This window comes from Pieris napi, chromosome 4, assembly GCF_905475465.1.
Source record: "Pieris napi chromosome 4, ilPieNapi1.2, whole genome shotgun sequence".
NCBI classification, from domain to species: Eukaryota; Metazoa; Arthropoda; class Insecta; order Lepidoptera; family Pieridae; genus Pieris; species Pieris napi.
This window is the reverse complement of record NC_062237.1, coordinates 1,176,331-1,198,881: the sequence shown is the minus strand read 5'-3', so window position 1 is coordinate 1,198,881 and position 22,551 is coordinate 1,176,331. Positions and strand designations below refer to the sequence as shown.

Genomic DNA, 22,551 nt, shown 5'->3' with positions numbered 1-22,551 from the left:
AGTATCAATATTTTTATTCCAGGGTATGTCGTTTATAGCGGCAGTGTTAATATTGAATATGGAGGCGCCACAGGCTTTCATATGTTTCGCGAATTTATTAGACGGTCCTGTACTGAGAGCGGCTTTTACTAGGGACGGGGCTATGATGCAGGTTAGTCCTTGTCTTTGATGACATTTCATATTTTGTTTATATTATTTTTACCTTAACTTTTCTTTCTTGTTTTCATTCAAATTTATATCCAAAATGTTAACCTGCATAAATTTGATATAATCTCAGTTAAATCTACTCATTAAAAATTGTCAAAATCGGCCCATTTCTTCTATGATTCGTGGTGGCCCATAATTGAGAGGAAAAAAAATCTTGTGACGATAGTTAAGTTCGGTGGCGGTGTTGAAAGTGTCAACCGACTTCAATCGTTTAAAACTTATTTAAGCTCAACGATTGAAGCCGGTTGACACTTTCAACACCGCCACCAAACTTAACTATCGTCACAAGATTTTTTTTCCTCTCAATTATGGTCCACCACGAATCACACAAAATTACATATAGAACAATTAACCCTAAAGTATTTTTAAGACCTTATTTTTATATCAGTATCAAACAGGATTTTTTCAAATTCCAGCGTCTATGGAAGGCGTATACAGCCCTCCTGGAATACAACGTCCCATCTGTAGCGAACGCGGTCGCACCGGAGCTGTACTTGTTGGAGTGGTTGTACACGGCCTTTGCGAAGGCGATGCCTCTGGATGCCGCTTGTCGTGTGTGGGACGTGTTCCTAAGGGATGGGGATACTTTCCTGTTCAACACGGCTTTAGGTATGACAAGTTCATGTGTAAATATCGCTTTAAAAAGTGTTACGGAGAAATAATGATCGGTCACAGATTAGTCAAATCGACGATGACGTAGTACGTGTTAATCTGTTAATAGTCCTAATACTGTATTGGAGTAAAATTTGACATTTAAGAATGATATGTAAAAATCTAAACATTTATTAACATGTTTACATGCATTACACGTAATAGAGAGAGCGTTTCGTGAAATTATGAATGCTTTATTTAAATTTTAAAAGGTTCTATAGTCTATTAATTTTTTTTTTAATCGAGATAGTTTAGAATAGGTATGTTGAATTAAGTCGATAAATGCAAAGTATATGATCATATCATATCATAGGTTTTCGTTTTATCCATAGACTTGGCAATATATTTTCTTCTTCTTAAAGTCTTGCGAGGGCTTATTTAGTTTTGGATACCAATATATTATGTCAGTGAATAATGCAACGGTGTATAATCTGCCTAAAATCATAGAAATATGTAAGTATCTATGCTTTTTAAGAGCAGTTTGAACGTGCACCTTCTCAACCCTCTAAGGGTTGCGTTCGAATCACGGCTACAAATGAGAATTTTATTTCGTCTATAAAATAGAACTTCAAGAGGAAAGGCATCTCATAGACACAAAAATCAATATCTGTCAGGCACAAAAGCCTAATCACCTATTTGACTATTTAGAAAAAATAATGTTCATGAAATAGATACGGATACGGGCAAGATTTAGAGTTATAGCGCCATTGATTTTATGTACGTTATTTTACGTATTAATAAATATAGGCATTTAATTGCAGGCATTCTACATTTATACCAAGAAGAGCTCAAAGAGATGGACTTTATATCGGCAGCGCAGTTCCTCACCAAACTGCCGGAAGATCTGGACCCCGAAGCCCTCTTCAGAAGCATCTCTTCGGTGTCCATGACACTGGACGGGATGTCCTTCGAGGAACTGGTATCCTGCTGCCAGCTGGAACAGACCCTGGATGATGATGTGACAGTTAGGTTATGATGTTTTTGGGAGGGTTACGTCTAAAAATCTGTCAAGATTATGTGTCTTCCAGTTTCAATTTTTATAGAAATTGAAACTAATACTCCGGAGGAATTATGTGGTATAAGAGTGACAACTCAAGTCAATCTTGATTCTGGTCTAATGTAAAGGTATTTTCACACTATTACGTGTAGTTTTAAACTGCTAAATCGATTTTGATGAAACTTTGTATGAGATTGTTATAATCCAAAGTTCATAGACAAAATAAAAAGACGAAAATGCTTACGCGTTGAGAAATTGTAATATGTTCATAGCTTTATAAATTTATTAGTGTATATTAAAAATGTCTATGATAAATTTTTGTGTGTTGATACATATCAATAAGGTCTGTGCGTTAAAATCGTGGCGAAGCGCAAACCGTGTTGTTCATAAAAAAAGTTCGTAAAATTGTCAAATATTTAGTCTTAATATTTCTTCTGCGTTCTCTCTTTCTTAAACAAATATTATTTGGCTTTATTATTTTTTTATAAATAACACGGTTAATCTAAAGTATGTACTTGGACTCAAAAATCTTTAATGAACACATACTATAAACCTGAAGTAGATATTATGTTAATTTACCTTTGTGTCACTTAGTAAACGTGAAAATATTATTTAACTAATTAAAACACGTACGTACACGTGTTCGTGTTTTACGTACACGTATTCAAATAAGATTAGCACCATATCGAGCTCAGTCTTTACGAAGTTACTCAATTTTTAAATGACAAACATACGAACTTAAAACCCACAACTTTTCATAAGCAAATATTATTAATGAATACTTTTTGCATATATGTATAATATTAATTTGGTTTAGTTGCCCTAATATCAAGAAGGTATGGTTTGAATTGAAAATTCAATTTAAGGGACTTTCAATTTAGTAGGGAAATTTTTAAAAACCAAATCAATTTTTATCTATATCTGTCAAATTGTGTTACGCTGACCTCAAAAGATACTGATTTTCTTAAAGGACTAAACTATAGGCTATCGTATTAAGCTATACACTGTAGTTATAATAGTCAAAAACGTGCGCATGCGCGTGTAAAATAGAAGTTTTTTTGGGTCCAAGTACGCTTCAAGGCAGTGATTTAAATCTGTATCGTACCTGCACTATTATACTCGTCCATAAAACATTGTACATATGTAAATATTATCGATATATAATTAATTATAGACAACGCAACGAGTAGTAAACCGGCCTAATAATTAATCTTCGAACTAAACGTTTTTGTCTTTATCATTTTGCATATGAATGTTAGAGACAAAATATTTAAGCTTATTAATAAGTAGAATAAATGTACGGCTTAAGCAAATTGGTATTTACCTTGATCAATTTAATCGAAACAGAAAATAACTAGCAATTATCTCTCTCTAACTCTCTCTCATAATAACTAATCAAGGCTTGATCCATTGGCTTTGTGTGGTGATGTGGGGTCACTCTGCATCTTCTACCGCATTTACCATGGAGAGTGTTCGGATTAATTCCTGCTTAGTTTCATCCTCGGACATCGAGACAGAATACGAAATTCTGCCCGTATCACTTCGACGTCCGTCGTCCCACAACTGAGCGTTTCTTAATGCACTTTTTGCCGCGCACCACCACTTTGTGGATCTAGCTGCCCACTGATTTCTTTTAACCAATACGACCTAACCAATCCTTCAAGAAAAGAGCGAAATTCCAATTCTTTATAGGCCAGCAACGCACTCGCGTGCCTTCTGGCATTGAGAGTCTCCTGCCGTATTTCTGCTGTTCTATAAAAAAAGAATTTCACTTACACTGTTAACTAAATCAGTTTGATCTTTGATTCTCTTAATTGATTTACGCACCAATAAATAGTACGAGCGAATTAATGGAGAGGAATAATTATTTATTGGTATTTCATGATGTTTAAAATTTCGCTTATAGCGCGAACTGTAATGAAGTATGTTGAGATATATCATCTGTCGCGTTTCAAATCAAATTATACATTATAAGGCCACATATACTATAGCTCTGGGACTGACATAACGCTGACACATTATAAAAACGGTTGGTAAAAAATTAATATCGTTATTACATTGTTTTTATAAGTGATATATTTATTCTCTCTATACTGATTCGTTCGCGCACGGTACAATATTATAATTCTAAATTAACAACAAAATTTAAATATTAACAATATATTATGAATACTATGGATTACATTAAAAGTGATTCATTATAGGTTTTAGTAAATTAGCTTTAATATTATTTTTCTTGCCACGAATATTAAAAATATAAAAGCACTCTTTATATTTGGCACTTTGTTGATTTTTTCTTAAAGATTATTTACTTTCGTGGCACGTTGGCAAGTCCGATTAGAAATATACGTTGGTATGAAATATTGTTCTCATAGATAAAAAATACAGAATTGTATTTAAATGTATGAGTCGAGTCAAAATGTCAGAATCCATAGATTAAATTTGACAGCTGATGTTAGTCTATTGCACGTTAGCGCGCGTTTATTCTGTGAGAACAATAGAGAAGAAATAATTAAAATTGTATTACATATTATAATAATTATTATAGTGATTATACTGTATATTATTAATGTCTAATTGTCTAAACAGTTGTGATGTGGACTGATATTATTTATTAAATGCCATCTCAAGTTTTAAATCCTAATGTAAGGTCTGCCCCAAGGAGTTAATTATGAAATAAATAAATCGAATTTATGTGTGTTTTATTTCTTTTACTAGGGACGAGAGCTAGGGTCTAGTTTATGTAAAATGTCCTTATTTTAAATACCTAAAATAGGTACCGTAATTATCCTTAAATTATTTAATTAATTCAAGATACGTAAGATTCGAATCCCGCTCGCACCGCAAATAATATGAAATATGTAGTATATTTCAGAAGATGCTTAGTCATCTTCTGGTCGATGTTCTTTGCCTGGGCCTATGCTTGGGCTTGGGCATTAGGCAGATTGAATGGTCTAACAAAAAGAGTCACAGTAATAGACCAGTTATACGTGTGACTTACAACCCCGAGGACTGGCGTTCGAACTCCGTCTCTGAACGAATATATCTATTTATGTCTATCCAGACAGTAAGTCAAGTCATGTTGTTCATGTAATTAATAATCTTAAAATCGTAGCGCAAATCTACGATGTTGTAAAGTTTAAAAAAATCAAACTTAAACAAAATCTTGTAATTAGATAAATAATATGTTTTATTGAATTAACTATTAAGTTCGCTATCGGAGAACTGGGAACTCTGACGCAGGTATTTTTTACTTTAAAAGGTTCCCAAATTACTTAATTACACATTATAATTCATTGTTTATAAAGAATAAATACATTTTTATCTATAATGTCTTATTTTATGCGCGACAATCTAGTGCTTGTTTTGATATTGCCATATACTAAGTTTGTGAGTTTCAAAACATCGCTCGGGCTTAGCGACCATAAAGTTTTGCTAATCAACTGTGTAGTAATAACATATACATATAACATGTGAATCGGTTGCCAAAATATTAGCTAGAAAATAATACCGCATCACCAATATTTTAGCGCCTGTAAGTAAAATAACAAACAGATTAAAGCGCCTGATTTTACAATGTCCAATCAGTATGATATACCCCAACTTATGATCTGTTAATTCGTGATTATCATTTAAAATATTTATACTTTTGAGAAACATTTGTTTTATGTAACTTATACTTTATAAATAATCTCAATGTCGCATTTAGAGGTAGGCCTCGGGGCAATAAAAGCAGGCTCAAAATAATTTTCCAAATAAAATGGATTTTTTTAGTTAAGTTTTTTATTATTAAAGTCCTCATTTTGGGGTGGCCCGGGGTTGTCCGGGCCGTTGGAGGTGCCCGGTTGGCCTAGGGCTGAAACCGTCTATAGACTTTCAAGTCGTACATAATCTACCAGCCGTAAATAATATGATTCATAAATTATACTGGGATGTAACCATTATATTGCTATTTGCACAATTGAGATTTATTAGGTGTCCTTAACGGTACCTCGATACGTTTATAAGGACCAATAATAAAACCTCAATAAGACCCATATATAACAAAAACATAATCATGGTTCAAAGGAATTATTTGTAAGAGACCTACCATAACTAGAACCTTGAAAAACCCAGCTTTGCATACAAAGCAACCACTATTAGGCCCTGTCAAATATATAAATTTAATTTCAAGCCCTAGTGCATTATATTTCTATAATAGAGGGGACGGATCCACCACACAATGTCATTAAGAAAATATCGCCAGTTTCAAAAGAGTTACAAAAAATATCGAATAACATTTTCGATGTTTAACCCCTCCTTGAACTTCATATCTTACTATTTAAGTGATAAGTAATTGTTTGGTCAAGTTAAGTTAAGCACGAAACTAATATCGAAGTATAGATTCTGTACAATATTTAAAAAAAAATTTAACTGCCTATATGACTTAGTTGATCGCGCCTATATGTTTAATGAACAGAAGTTTTATTCCCGGGATTAAATTGCTTCATTTTGGATACGGAAAATACTGAACAATTATTTCCTTGAATGTACAATGAAATGTCAGTTGAGCCAGTAAGGGATAATTTCATAAAATAAACCTCACCTATTAAAAATTCCTTAATCTAGCAGGCTTCATGTGCTGTATACCTCTTAAAAGACGACTGTGCTTGCCATACACGTTGCTAAGCAACAGAAAAGAACATTGAAAAATAATCCACCTAGATAGGCACTGTATTAAATTGGAGAGTATACTGTATATATCCCTCTGTATCTGGTCTAAACACACGGAACCCTAACTTATCTGGGGTCCATTGTACTCGCAAATCGAGGGTCTTCGTCGCGCATGCGTTTTAGTCACCCGGGCCATTGTCAGTGTACATGTGTCTAGGAGAGTAAGATTTAGTTGCCGAAAATAGTGTAAACATGTCGGAAAAAACGAAAATTGAGACAGCGGAGACTATAGGCTTGCTGGATAAGAAGGTATTTATCTTGTGTAATACATATTTTAATATAACCAAAAAAAATTAAAGGTCAAACTTTGAAGGACACGGGGTCGCTTTGGACAATGATTACTGACGTAAAGATTGTGTAATCTATACGAAAATATAAATTACATAAGTGCAATACTACTAATTAGATTGTTCTAATATGATATATGTCATCCATAGCAAATTTTCTATATAGGAAACGATGTAAATTAATGTATAAATTTGCTCAGCTGTGTTTCGCGTAAAGGCATGGACTTTCCATTAGCACAAATCATTATGTTGACAAATCATTTATTGTCACTTCAACACTAGCAGGTACATATTATTACGAAGCATGACTAGCTTTACTCGTATAATTATGGCTAAGAAGTAAAATTTTACAATTTTTTTAGTAAACTGTAACTAAAAAATATACAATTATGAATGCCATTAGTTTGAAATGTGTTTATCAAAACATTAAACAAAACTACGAAGTTAATATGGCTTTATGTCGTTTAGTGATCTATATTCGTTTATTTTAATTTGGACAAAACAAAATGACATTTTCGTCATTGTTAGAATTATTGCTATTCAGATTAATAGATGTTGCTAAAATATTAAAGTAAAAACTATTTGAGGTGTTTTAGGTGTTTTGTTTTGTGTTGTAATATCAGCAAAACAATTCCATTTGGTAAAAGCATTTTAGTGATCAAAATATGCGTTTAGTATTGCATCATAATAATGCAAAAGCATAATTTTCTTTTAGACGTTTCATATAATTGCATTCCAAAGGCTTCATACAGATTGAACCAGTTTAAGGCAGGTTGATAATTTAATTAATATATAAACAGATGGAGAAAATGAATTGCTTTTAATATAAGTAACAAAAGCCGTAGTAATTAGGATCTAAAATATCCTATTGAGACTTCTTATGCACATTAGCGCGTAAATATTGATAAATAAATTGAAGACTTGATAAAGGCGTTTTGATTATTCCCTTACTTTTCTACAACAATTAGATGTAGGTTCGGCCACACATCGATTATTTGAATCTACTAAATTATAAATCGAATTCACGTAAAGCTTACGGTAAAAGGTAATAAAAACAAGTGACGACGTCTTCACGATAGTAAACTATTTTGTTAAACATTTCTCAATTAGTAATTCTAAGTGTTTTCAATAAGAATAAATGTAATTTACCGTTATTTTGATATACATTATATAATTTATATTAATATATAATTTATGACTAAACAACCTTATTATATCACGTGGACTAAGAATACTCTGTTACCATGGTTACCATGTTTGTCTATTTGTACACAGTACTATCTATAGTGCCTGTTTTATAATAACACCGAGCATGTCTATATTATTGCCTAGTAATATTTCTGTTATGAAGATATTTCATATGAACAAGCTATAATTGATTATATTAGACGTCTAACAAGCATGTAGGCCGGAGAACAAAGCGCTATATTTGGAACTGACAAGAGATCTCTTGGAGATGAACACAAATGGCTACATCCTGTTACTGATAACTCACACACTTATTACAAGTAGGACGTCAGTCGTTTATCGATAATTGCGTAATTTACGTAAATATTTTATCATCAATGTAACTTATAAAATTGAAATAAATTAATACAAGATATTACTTTAATTACTATGTCACCCAAGTTGGGCAGAGGGCATCTAGCGTAGAAAACCAGCCTGATCGGTTGTGGGTAGCTCTCTTAATTTCACTCCACATCATTCCCACATAAAGATATCGCATCGTATCATATTACGTATAACTTTTTTTCTAAGGTCTCTGGGATACCATAGCCATGCATTTTCTCGCCTTTTCGCCCCTCAGTTTCTATGCTTGTCCAGAAAAGACAATTCCTCTGTCCCATTCTCTACGAGAAACGACACGCCATCGCTTTTCCTGTAATATTATGATGTACATTTTTGTTTGGGCTTTCGAAAAAGTTAGTATTTTCAACCTAAGACAAGTTAGACTAGAGCTGTAAAGAAAATATACAGACAGGGTCCGAGACGTTGCTGAAACAATTTTACTTAAATATTAATATAGATAATTACAGTTTTTGTACCATTTATTTCACTTTTTAACATTATTTGTCTAAGGCATGGTGGGGTTCAATAAATTAGAAACAAGACGGGACTTACACTATATTCTTAAAGTGTTCTCCAAGAACTCGATTTTTTTTGTATTTAGAGGATATGAGCGAAGGCCAAGGTTGTTTGGGATACCAAGGGCCAGATGGTTCTGTGGCACAGATCCTCGTTAACAAAGACGTTGCGCTCACTGAATGCTTCTCTTCTGTAAATCACTCTGTGAACACGGAGTGAGTTTACAGTAGCGATATTCTGTATCTTATGTATTTAATATGATATATTATGATATAAACTTTTCGGCATTCTCGTGATATGTATTTTTGTGAATAAAATAAGTTAAATTTCTATTAGCCAACCAAAATTAATTCATCCGCTTAAACGGAACGAAACCTTAAATTTCGCAATTTTAAAGTAACTTAGGATAGCACTACAGTGTACTAACTACAAAATAGAGGTCTTATACCATTAATATATCAAAATTCATGAAATATACTATGTACTTATAACAGTTACTCGAATTACAGTTGGGCGAATTGTTAATAATAATCATTGAAAAAATGAAGTTCGAACATTTCTCTTGAGAAATAAGTAATTAAAATGTTAATGTTTTTTAGAATAATAACGAATCATTTGACCCTAATAAAATGTAGGTAAATATTAATTACACTTACCTAGATTCATCAAACATACATATTAATCAAAATCAAGATTACAATTCCCATTTCTAAATAACCATAAAAGGTTCGCTATTCGTGAGTTTTTACAAAGTAGAGCATTTCTTTATTACGTTTGAAATACTAACCTCAATGTAATACTTTTATACAGCTGACTTCAATCGTGTGGAAATATTTTTCACGAAATAAGGACAAAAGAATCTCTTGCGAAAGTAGCATCACCGGGTATTAACATAATAAATCTCTGGGTTTTAGATTTCTGTATCTGTTTCATGATCATTTGTCATTCTAATAGGCAAATAGTTGATCAGCCTCCTGTGCCTGACACACGCCATCGACTTTATAGGTCTAAGGCACAAGGTTTCCTTACGTTGTCTTCACCGTTCAAGCGAATGTTAAATGCGCATGCGCAAAGTCCATTGTTGCACAGCCGGGAATTGAACCTACGGCCCCAGGGATGAGAGTTCTACGCTGAAGCCACTAGGCCAACACTGCTCTATTCGAGTCTTAACATAGCGTATTTACTAGTCGTCTTAATATTTTCAATTTTTTCAACATTAAACGAAAATATTTCAGAAAATAAAAATGACCACTTTAATAGTATAGGCTTGAGTTTCTAATAAAAATACAAAATATATTTATTTATATTTTTGTACTTACCAAACCAAAGATAACATAAAACCAAAGAATAATGTCAAGTGATAGACCAGTGCAGATAGCCTTCAAAATAAATAAAAAGTGAAAAAAATTACAGTAGGATGAAACCCATTAGAAAGGCAGGGGAATATGATCAAAATGAAAGGAAAAAACGGTTTATCTCGATTTCCGGAAAAACTACAAGTCCTATCGAAGAAAGTTAAATGGCAAAGTTGGAGGTAATAAAAAGATCTAAAACTTTTGTATTTACACATTTTTCACATAACCTCAAAATTTATGTAAAAAATACAAAAAACCAAGTTTTCGGTTTTTTATTTTTATCTTTAACAAAAATATTTTTTTTTAACGAAATTTGGTGAAAACTTACCTTTCTATGTCCCAAATACACTGTAATTTATTTGATTAAAAATATTTATTTGTTCGCCTTATTTTGAATTAATATCGAAAAAACACCCTAATTTTCAATCGAAAATTCTGACGTCAAAATTTCAGCTTTTTTCAAAAAGTTGGTGTGCTTTCAGTTCGTTGAAATCTCTACTTTCCTATGGTAAAAAAATATAAATATATTACCATAGTAAATCTTCTCATAAAACGCAAAAAATCGTATGCAGTAACGCCTGACCTGTCATCCCCTTCCTTACTTCTCTATGAAATACGAAAATTTTAGCCCATCTAAAGGCTAAACTTTTTTTTAGGTCACTCAGGTATATATAAGTTATCTTAAAATAGTAATAAATAGGCATCTGACTATAATTTAAAGAAGATTCATAGAGAAATAGGGAAGGTTATGACGGGTCTGGGCATTACTGCATACGATGTTTTGCATTTTCTGAGAAGATTTTCTATGGTAATATATATATATTTTTTTACCATAGGAAAGTAGAGATTTCAACGAACTGAAAGCACACCAACTTTTTGAAAAAAGCTGAAATTTTGACGTCAGAATTTTCGATTGAAAATTAGGGTGTTTTTTCGATATTAATTCAAAATAAGGTGAAAAAATAAATATTTTTAATCAAATAAATTACAGTATATTTGGGACATAATAAGGTAAGTTTTCACCAAATTTCGTCTAAAAAAATAAATTTTTGTAAAAGATAAAAATAAAAAACCAAAAACTTGGTTTTGTGAATTTTTCACACCAATTTTGAGGTTATGTGAAAAATGTGTGAATACAAAAGTTTTAGATCTTTTTATTACCTACAACTTTGCCATTTAACTTTCTTCGATAGGACTTTTAGTTTTGCCGGAAATCGAGGTAAACCGTTTTTTACCCTTAAAACTCCCCCCCCTACCCTTCCCGACCTCAGATCGACCGTAATTTATTTTTCCTTTCATTTTGATCATATTCCCCTGCTTTTCTAATGGGTTTCATCCTACTGTAATTTTTTTTGGTTTCAAAAATTATCGGCACTGGTCTATGACAGACAATCTTATATATAAAATTCTCGTGTCACAATGTTACTTGTTAGTTACCATACTCCTCCGAAACAGCTCGACCGATTTTTATCAAATTTTATATGCATATTCAGTAGGTCCGAGAATCGGCTACTATCTATTTTTGTAACCCCTAACATTTTATTTTTCAGACAAGTTTTTTTGTTTTTATTTTTTGTTATAAAACTGCAAAAATTCATACAACCCTCAATTTTTATCTACCCTGTATGATCAACCCCTATTTTTTAATTGTTAGTTTAGAACTTATTACTTGAACTCTGAGGTTTATATAGAGAAAAATCACAGAAAAATCTACAAAATTTTCATTCCGGAAAACTGAACGGTCTTCGGGTAGCATAGCAAAATGTTCCATGTTGGTATGTACTCAAAAGGTAGGCTAAGTAAAATCACATTAACGAGAAACGAAGTTCGCGGGGGCAGCTAGTAATATATAGGTATAATAATATAAAACCGTGCGTTTAATTGTGATTTTTGCAATTGTTTTCATCATTTGTTTTATCATTCTGACAAGTCCTGTCTAAGACCTGCTGGTTTCGCCTGGAATCGCACAAAATCTGATTTAATATAATATGTATTACTTGTGCGATACATTGTTTCCATGCGATGGCCTTATTGGATGCGATTTATTTAAAACATAAAAGATTTGTAATATATGTAGATATGGTCACAAGACGTTGTTATCTGATTATCTAATAACTGAAGACAGAAGGTCCCTTAAATATTGACTAGGTATTACATGGATCTCACAACTATTTATATATATATTTACGGTAGAAGAACTGCGTTGCGATACTTTTGTTACAAGTTATGTTTGGCTTGCTTTTATTTAATACATAACAGTTAACAGTATTCTTATAATCTACTAACACCAATAGGAAACACGTTATCCTCATGGCTCGATCAATTTAAGACTAATTAACCATTCCACTTTTGGCCAAAGAGGGTCCATAACCTCATGTACCAGAAATGAAATTTAAAAATTGCTTTTCAGCGTTCGTTGACCCGGACAAGTACCTTTTATTTAATAAACTGTATTCTATTGATCAGTTATTTTTACACTTTATAAATCTCGACAAAGCCTACGTATATTACAATTTTATGTCGTATATTAAAGTAATCGCTAGTAAAAAGTTGCCTTATATAATTATTTTAATTGTGCTCTATTTCTGTATAACTCCAACAAAGTGTAAATAAATAAATCGATTAAAATTGTACATCTGTATATCGTCAAGATTTGTAAAAAAATATTTATGTAGCAATTTAGTTTTTTTATACTATAGGATTAAGAAGTAAGTTTTTGTTACTTTGTATTGAGTATGGTAACACTAACAGGTCTGTAAACTATTCCATAAATCAACTTTCATCATAAGGTCCGCTTTTCCCGCTAATGCAGGTACAGTCAAAAACTAAATTCAAAAAGGAAAATGGTTAAAATTTTCTCTAATTCATTTAATATCATCAAACATATAATTAATGTGTATCAAGAATATAATATATTGTAAAATTTTGCTCGTTACATACGCGTTATAAAAACGCGATTAAAACGCTTTTTTTGGCTTTTGGCTTATAAGATGGTTTTATCTAACGAATACTTTTATCCATGTATATATAATATTGACTGAATCATATGTTTTTTACGTTTCACCCTATTGTTTTATTATATCTAATATATAAAATTCTCGTGTCGCGGTGTTTGTGGTTAAACTCCTCCAAAACGGCTCGACCGATTCTCATGAAATTTTGTGTGCTTATTGGGTATGTCTGAGAATCGGACAACATCTATGTTTCATCCCCCTAAACGTTAAGGGTAGTCCACCCCTAAATATATATTTTTTATTTTTAGATATATTTTTCTGTTTTTTTTGATACAGCATTAAAAAATACATACAACCCCTAACTTTCACCCCTCTACGATCAACCCCTATTTTTTTATTATAAATGACAACATGGCAAAACGACGTTTGCCCGGTCAGCTAGTATATATATAAATGACTAGTTAATAATAAATAGTTAACTTAGTAACGAAAAATTGTCCTCGTGTGATTATAATTAGAAACTGCTTGGGACAGCAGACAATATCTTCTACCATCAGTAGGCAATTCCACCTCGTGCGTAAAACAAGATAAAATACAGTAACCCCACCCCTTCTATACGGTAGATTGGTTCCGCGTTTTAGAAAACGCGTAGTAAGAGTATTCTCGCATAACGCACATATATGACCCCATATAACGCGTTATATGGCGTTATGTGCAAATGACGTTTAACATTTCTCGTCAAAGGGGATTTAAATCGAATATTAAGAAAAAACTATTATGGCCGAAATATGTGCACAGAAATATAACGTGTGAAATCCCTACGTTGTATGGGGAATACCCGTGTTATACGAGGGCCTGAAATCGCGTAATATGAATTTTCGTTGTAAGAGTACCATGTTATAAGGATTTTATGTAATGCACTTTGTAATGGGCTATGCACTTGTTTACTTGAAACTACAGAAAGATGCAGGTGAATATTGCGACAACCGATAATCAAGCAGCAACGAAAATTGTCTTCTCTTACAAAACCATACGATTGGATTGCGATACGTCAACGATATATAAATGAATGAAATAAGAAATAGAATTTCAGTCCTTCAAGAAAACAATGCCAATTCAAAAGGCCGGCAACGCACTTGCGTGCTCTCTGGCAATGTCTGTCCAATTTCCCTCGGAATGGTGTATAAAGCAAACATATATTATCTATTTCAGAGACATCTTCTCTTCTTCTTTCTTCTTCAGGCAATACCTGAGAAATCATCGTGATTTCGCGTTATACATTTGTGTAACACAAGAAGTCGTTGTAAAGTAATGTATCGTGACAGTTTAATAATACAAAATATATAATAGTAAAATTGTGATGTAAAAACACTTATAATATGTTTATATATAAGTAATATTTTATGTCGTTCAGTATAAATATACTATTTTAAACGATATGCAAAAACTCTGATAGTTTGGAAAGTTACAACTGTTATTACACCCTGATTCTAGACAGAACTATTACTAGTAATGTAATTTTCTAGAAAACCACCTTATCGTAAATATGACATAATATATTCATAAATTTATGGCTACTATGTATAATGTATTGATTTTGTACATTGTACTTGTAAGGATCTTTGTTCAAAGACTGAATGACAATATAGTTAAAGCAGAGAGAGATTCTTGGGCCGTGGGGTTCAAGTGCACAGGTAAAAGATTTAATTTGGTGCCGGGTAGATAGTTCCCATAACCACAGAGCTGGTGCTTTCCTCGCTCAACGAATAAGTATTGCAATACAGCGAGGAAATGCTGCCAGCTTTAAAGGTACACTGCCACAGGGACCAAACTTTTTAAATTTGTTTTTTTTTATAGAACAGGGGGCAAACGGGCAGGCGGCTCATCTGATGTTAAGTGATACCGCCGCCCATGGACACTCTCAATGTCAGAGGGCTCGCGAGTGCGTTGCCGGCCTTTTAAGAATTGGTACGCTCTTTTCTTGACATCCTAAGTTGAATTATAATAATTTTCTATTTTATATTATTATGATTACTATGTAGGTTAAGTATATTGTATATACTGTGTGTTTAATCCTATACACCCTTTTTTATTTAGACTAAACATTAAATTGTCTTGTTGAGCGACTTTTTACGCAAAAAAACGTTGTATACATAAATTAATATTGAGTTCGTTGACCCAATTGACATTCAAATTTAAATGGTATTTGCAGAAATAATTTTAATTGCAGTTTTTTTTAATTTTGTATTAGAAATATATAATTACTTGTATTATTTCAATATTTACGATTTACATGAATCGATGCTTGCTTTCCCATGTCTATTTTATAGATGAAGATTTATTTATGTAATTAACGTTGCAATTCACTTACAAATGTATGATTGGCAACAAGAGTTTTCAGAAAGTTTTCATAAATGATAATGAATCCTATTTTCATTGGATCTACGGTTAACTAATTAATAATAACTAAGTAATCGTACAATCTTAATGAACGTCTTTGAGTACGGCCGATATTTTCCTCGAAAACAGCCCGTAATAAAAGTTCCGGTCTAACTTCTTTCTGCGGTTATTCGTCTTAACACTTTCAGCGCGGTCAGTCGCCGCCTTAACAAGTCTGTCAATTGTCAAATTTCGCGGGAAAGTGAATAAAAGTATATGTGAAAAACAATTGACGGTGTTCACGGTCTAGTTAACATAACTTCAAGGTTGTTGTGATAATTCGTGAATTGAAATGCATAAAAGAAAAATGGCGTGGCAAGAGGAAAAGTGTTTTACTAATGAAGGTTTTGTCCTGTCTGAAAAAAATGTCTGGATGCCACAAAAGGTAGGTTTTGAAATAAACATTGAAATTTAGCCTTACTGTTACTGATTGTGTTTTACGAAGCATAACGATAGCGCACTAGTTGGCTATTTACTAATAAAACATTTTAATATTTCTAAAGGCTAAGGTCCATTTGAAATCAACAATTTAGTACGTGTGCGATACACGTACTAAATTGTTAATTTTAAAATAAAACGGGAGAGTTACCCGAATTTGTGTAACGCATGAAAATAGGGAATACTTGGACACATTTCTTTGATTGTTATATATTTTTACGGACACATATGTGATCCTTCTATTCTTAAAAGTTATTACCTATCATTTCACCGAGAATCGAACGTGGTAATTTATACATGCGACCTATAACCTTCACATTAGATTTGAATAGATAAATATTGCATAGTTTTAACAAATGAACTATAATGGGGTTGGTATACGGAGAATAACACTACACATTCTTTTTCATGTTTGTAAATAAATTATACCTATCAATAGCACTATATAAATTTTCTAGATAAGGAAGTACTTATCCAACTGAATAAAAAATATAAAATAGCTTTTCCGCATTTTCTTAGGCCTTTACCTGTTCACATAAATTAATATTTATTGTACTTGATTAATTTGTTAATATGTACATCATAACGACGCATTGTATTGAATAAAAATTTTGATCCGCCTTTTAACCGGTAAAGCAGACATAAATGTGTGATACTTGTGTAAATAAATGACTATATTATTCCAGTCCAGTAGCATTTTTAACTTTTAACGGAAATATCCATTAATACACATTTGAATTAGTGGTTATTAATAGATACAATAACCATTTTATAAATTTTCTCGTACTTTTAACTTATTTTTTCAATTTAATTGGAAGCAAACGTGCATAAGGCTCTGATGTTAAGTTATATGGTCATGGACACTCACACTGCCTGAAGGCTCGCAAGTGCGTTGTCGGTTTATGAAAGAATTGGTACGCTCTTTTCTTGAAGAACAATAAGTCGGAAATACTTCAGTGGGCAGCTGGTTCCACATAGTGGTGGTGCGCGGCAAAAACTCGAGCTGCCGCCCACATTATAGAGTTGCAAGGGGTGGTCCGGAGTAAAGTACCGTCTTGCCTTGATGAGCACACCAAGCTTCTTACAGGCTTATTAATTAGCCTTCCCTTCCAAATGAGAGCTGGTGGCCTAGATACCTCAGGAGCTGGGCGTTAAAAATGGTTTCCATTATTTTGGAGAACAAGGAGGTTATAGCTATTGGGCGATAGTTGGACGGATCAGAGCGATTGCCTTTTTTATCATTGTGGTTTCGAACCAATTCCACAAAGAGTCCTTCAAAAATAGAGCGTACCAATTCTTAAAAGGCCAGCTCTCGCGAGCTCTCTGGCCTTGAGAGTGTCTATGTGTATATTTTATATCATATTCATTAATTCATTGGCTTAAAGGTCTCGTTACCAGGCAATAAAATTAAAAAAAAAATCATTAATTCACGTCACGGATGAATCTTCTCAATCTACCACTGGTGTTGATGATTTCTTGACACATACGAAGGACATCCGTGTAGCCATCTTTATTACTACAGTTCATTTTGTAATTACTCAAGCGTCGCGGATGTCTTAGTAATTTATGATAATTTTTACCTCAATTAATATTCTATAGACACGTGGCAGTGTTCCAAGTTCAAGAAAAAATACAGTATATTGATGGCCAATACTAGGGAGTTAATATTGGGAACAATTTTTTACAAAAACTTGACATTGAAAGAATCCTTCAAAATTTCATTTCAAGTTGAAGACGATGATATTCGTATACATGTATGACTAGCGGTGCTCCACGATGTCGTCTGGGTTATTTGTTCGTATCTTGATGGCTATGGATATGGATGGATTCCCTTACGGATCCTATTATCTAATACAAGAATAACTTATAAATTCGCACCAGTATTTCTTGATATTCGTTCAAGCATACAAACTCTCCGTTCAGATATGTAAAATTTAAACTTGGATTAAGTAAACATTTCCAGGGAATAGGAAAATAATCCTTAGCTTATTAAAAAAAAACATAAATCAAGACAAAACACGAAACAAACCAACAAGACGAAACCATTCTACATGAGGCACATAAAACTTGTTGCATTTATGAGAACGTTTATGTTTTTGAAATTATGTCAATTAATCAAAAGTTTTAAATCTATCAGTTCCCAAATAGAGCGTAGAATGGATGCGACAAAGTCACCATTTTGAATCTCCAAGTTTTTTACAATGACTTGCAACCATTACACCATACAAAAATCTTGTTTATAGTAAACGAGGAAGTTGACGTCAAAGAGAAGCGCATAATGTCAATGTTGCAATTTTTGTAATAAGCATAACATTGTAAACTATTTCCTTTAGACATTACCTAACTTATGACACCATCGACTTCTTCCTCAATTTCACAATTCTAACGATTATCTCGTTCTTTCCTACTTAATTTTTTTCCTATTTACTTAATATATAAGTGTTCGTGATTCTTATTACGTACTTGCGGTGACTATGTATCTTGTGTAGCTTACTAATAAGTAGTAACCCATGTAAATAATTCTGTGGCATTATTGGAATCTTTTTCATTGTCTGTTTATTTATTTATTTGGAAACAAAACAGATACATCCATACAATAAAAAAAGTTAAAAATAAAACATAAAATAAACACATTGGATGTATCCACAAAAAGTTTCACTAATAAAAATATGATACAGAGCAAAGCAAAACAAAACATGACCGCACAAATTTATAAATCCGCACAACGACAAACATACCAGTAGCTATAATAAAGAAGAAAGATACAAGGATTAGGACTTTAACAGTTGTTTTAAATTATTTTTAAATGAAGCAGTAGAGGACTGCGAAAAAGGGTCGATGTTATTGACAGAATCTAAAGCATAACACATCCTGTGAAGAGGCTCACGGAACTCGTTGGTTCTGGGAAGGTTAAAAGTTCTATGTGAGCGTGTTGTGGCTAGAAGGTATTAGTTCAGACTAGGACTAAGACTTGTTGGTTTGTCCCGATATTTTTCTTTATCATACGGACAATGAGTTGAGAATGGCACACCTAACCACTGAGCTAATACGATGACCTTCAGGTAGTCGATGTTTGAGTTAACTTTTGGCAACTATACGTAAACCATCTGAACAAACTCAATGTATTACTATAATTATGGAAATATACGCTGAATAGGTAACGGAATTTAATAATAAAACAATTTTTTACCGGATTGAAGTTATGTATTTACAATTATTTTTCATAATTTTAAATTTAACCGACGTTTCACACACATAACTTCAAACCGGTAAAAAATTGTTTTATTATTAAATGTGTGAAAGTTATGTCAATAAAAGACAGCACTAGGTAACGGAATTATTATTGTTGTATCAATCATAGTCGGAATACAAAATAACTTAACAAATTTGTGTAATATGGAGCAAACTTGGTTCAGAATGAAGCGTTCGTATGGCGAACCGTGAGGATACGGTCAACATAATTGTAATTGTGAATTCTATGCAAAACTCTACCTTTTAAGACAAATTTGCACTTCATTATGTGTGGCAGAATATGCGAACTTTAGATTGTACCACCATACATTTTTGTACAATAATCTTGCAAATAAATTATTATTATTATTAAAAATGCAGATCTCTGAGGGCTCCTACGTTTTTCTGTGTTCGATTATTTTAGTAGTTTTATCGCATTATCGCGATAACTGTAAAGATGGCATAATTAGGAAATACATAAAAAAAGTTTAGTTAGTAAACACAAATTTTTTACGTAATAAAGCGTCTATTTCTCTGAAATTGTAGTAGTTGTTAAGTGTAATATATACTATATCAAAAAGCACTTTGCATTGAAAGCTGAGGGCATCTATGGTTAGCTAATTCGATATAACATTATTATTTATCAACAATTAATTAATAAATATCTAAGGTTTAATGCCTTGTTTTGATTTTGCATATATCTAAAGGCGAAAGGCCTGATACTATGTAACTGACAACAATAAAACTATCTTGAAATTAATATAGTATTTAATCTTCCGATCTTATTTTTGAGTGCCTTTAAGCAATCGTGGACATTTCCAAAACTTATATTACTCGAATATTAACTTAAACTATACATAATAAAAATGATAATAAATAAAGAAATAAAGTATTTTGCAATGTACCTTTATCTTCATTGTATGTATACTTCAGTGTTAGCAATAATAAAGAGTTTTAGTTAGAGTTTTAAAAAAAAGACTATATTAGGTACTTTGTACTTCTAAGTCATCCCCTACTCATACCTATGCATAGATTTCTCTATCATTAAAGTTTTATTGGTTCGAACCATTTTTTTATAAGAGTAGTGTTGGCCTATCGGCTTCTGTGTGCGACACTCATCCCTGAGGTAGTCGGTTCGTTCCCCTGCTGCACGAATGGACTTTCTTTCTATGTGCGCATTTAACACTCGCTAATGCGGTGAAGGAAAACATCGTGAGGGCTTGCCTTCGATCCAAAAAGTCGACGGCGTGTGTCAAGGACTAGGCTACCTACTTGCCTATTAGATTTATAAATGATCATGAAACAGATACAGAAATCTGAGGCCCAGCCCTAAAAAGGTTGTAGCTCCACTGATTTATTTATATTATTTCACTTTTAATAACAAATCGTTTATTTGCAAAGAAAGTGGTACATTCAGATTGATTAATTGTAAAGAAACATCACACAATCAGCCATATAAAAATAGGAATGCAAATTTCATATTACTTATAATAATATAATTATAACAGTTAATTATAATTGTTGTCAAAACTTATGATCTAGATACTCCCCTACATAAAGACAATTTGAGTCAGCGCACGGAATTACCTCCCGGAGAAACCAGCTTTTTATACGACATTTCCGAACCAACAAATTGGACCGTCAAAAAACCCCTATTAGGCGTCGATATCCTCGTCTTTCTTGATTTGATTTGTCTTTGGTATAAATGAGTACTAAATTAAATAAATGTTTTCTAACGGAATACATTCTTGTCATAATCTTTCGGCTTATCAGCACTTGTCACCAGTAAGAATCTGCACTTTGAATGATAATTTAAGCAATTTTGGAGCAATGGCATTCATAATGAGTATTAAGGTTAGGTTAGCCTAACAAAAAATGAGGTGTGTAATGCCCGTAAATTGGAATAGATTTCGTTCATAAGGTCAGCTATTTAAAATAAAAAACGGTTGTAAGTGATTTAGCATTTATATAGCCAAAACAACAACTTCTGGAAATTTGATATTTTATATCGAGGCGACAAATTTTCGGAAAGTTACCAGAATCAATTTATTTCTAAAGGTTAATTGAAAGAATAGTAATGATTTTATTTTTGTTCTAATGTATATTCGAATATTGATTGATAGAGCTAGTTCTAGAATCCAGGATTCTTCTCTAGGCGTGCGTTTGTACTATGCCAATCGACTTCCTATCTGCACAAATTATTTAAATATTTATTTATTAATAACAAATATATTTTCTCATACAATAAATAAAACATTGTGAGTAACCAACAGTATCTCTTACACCTAGAAAGAAAAATTATTAATGAAGAGGTTTAAAGATCCTAGGCCAAGATTGAGGCTTGTAGCACCTAAACTCTTTGCATATCCTACTGTATTTACCAAGGAGAGTGTTCAGAGGCGTTGTTCGGATTAACACCAGCAGCTGAGTTTTATCATCAGACGTTAAGGCAGAATACGATATTCCATTTCACCCCGACCAACACGACCTCCGAAGAAAGGAGCGTAAAAATTCTTAAAAGGCTGTCAACGCATTTGCGAGCCCTCTGACAATGTGAGGGATGCTTTACATCAGTTGGGCCTCCTGCCCGTTTGCCCCCTGTTACATAAGAAAAACTACAAATTATCTGTCAATAATGTGTAATTTTCTATGAAGAAGCATTAAGAGAGATGCTGCAGGTTGAAGCTAGTTTCAAATAATTTCCATTAAATAGACCACCTAGGTAATTTATAGTGTTTTAGCTTAAAAACCCAATCGATTAGTTTGAAGCGTCTGTACACGGACCGGTTGAAGACAGGTTTTAATTAATGTCCGCACGCAAAGGTTGGAATGTATGAAATTGCTTTTTTGCCGAGAAACGCACTGGATGGATGAATGAGAAAAACTCTCCACTTGATGGTATATAACATCGTATGCGATAGTGATTAGATAAATAAGGAATTGATGAGGCAATTTTCGTGATCGTTTATAATAAGAAAACAATACTATGTTTTCTCTATTGAAATTTACTATAGAAAATATTTCTTCATATATAGACTTGTGTATAGAGATTTTGACACATTTTTAATTTGATAAAACATCTTTTAGGATAAACGCATCAAGATATTATTTACTATTTACGTCAAACGTGATTTAATTATCACGTGGCTCGGGCCATTTTTGCGAAATTGTACGCATTTGTACGCACGTCCTAA

At 32.6% G+C, this 22,551-nt stretch overlaps 2 protein-coding genes across 3 annotated transcripts in view; both read left to right on the top strand.

Moving 5' to 3' along the window:
* Positions 1-2,303, top strand: part of LOC125049183 (TBC1 domain family member 12-like) — a 50,688-nt gene extending 48,385 nt beyond the window's left edge. Inside the window, exons 5-7 of the mRNA XM_047648324.1 lie at positions 23-151; positions 624-816; positions 1,620-2,303. Of these exons, the coding sequence (XP_047504280.1) occupies positions 23-151; positions 624-816; positions 1,620-1,834 (537 nt within the window). The 3' untranslated portion in view covers positions 1,835-2,303. The remainder of the gene's footprint in view (positions 1-22; positions 152-623; positions 817-1,619) is intronic.
* Positions 2,304-6,671: 4,368 nt separating this feature from the next.
* The window catches only part of LOC125048683 (facilitated trehalose transporter Tret1), a 51,628-nt gene continuing 35,748 nt past the window's right edge, over positions 6,672-22,551 (top strand). Inside the window, exon 1 of one of the 2 annotated variants that reach the window (XM_047647501.1) lies at positions 6,672-6,817. In XM_047647501.1, the coding sequence (XP_047503457.1) occupies positions 6,761-6,817 (57 nt within the window). In that variant the 5' untranslated portion in view covers positions 6,672-6,760. Of the gene's footprint in view, positions 6,818-15,824; positions 16,074-22,551 lie in introns of those variants that run through there. The other variant, XM_047647498.1, reaches the window with a different exon arrangement.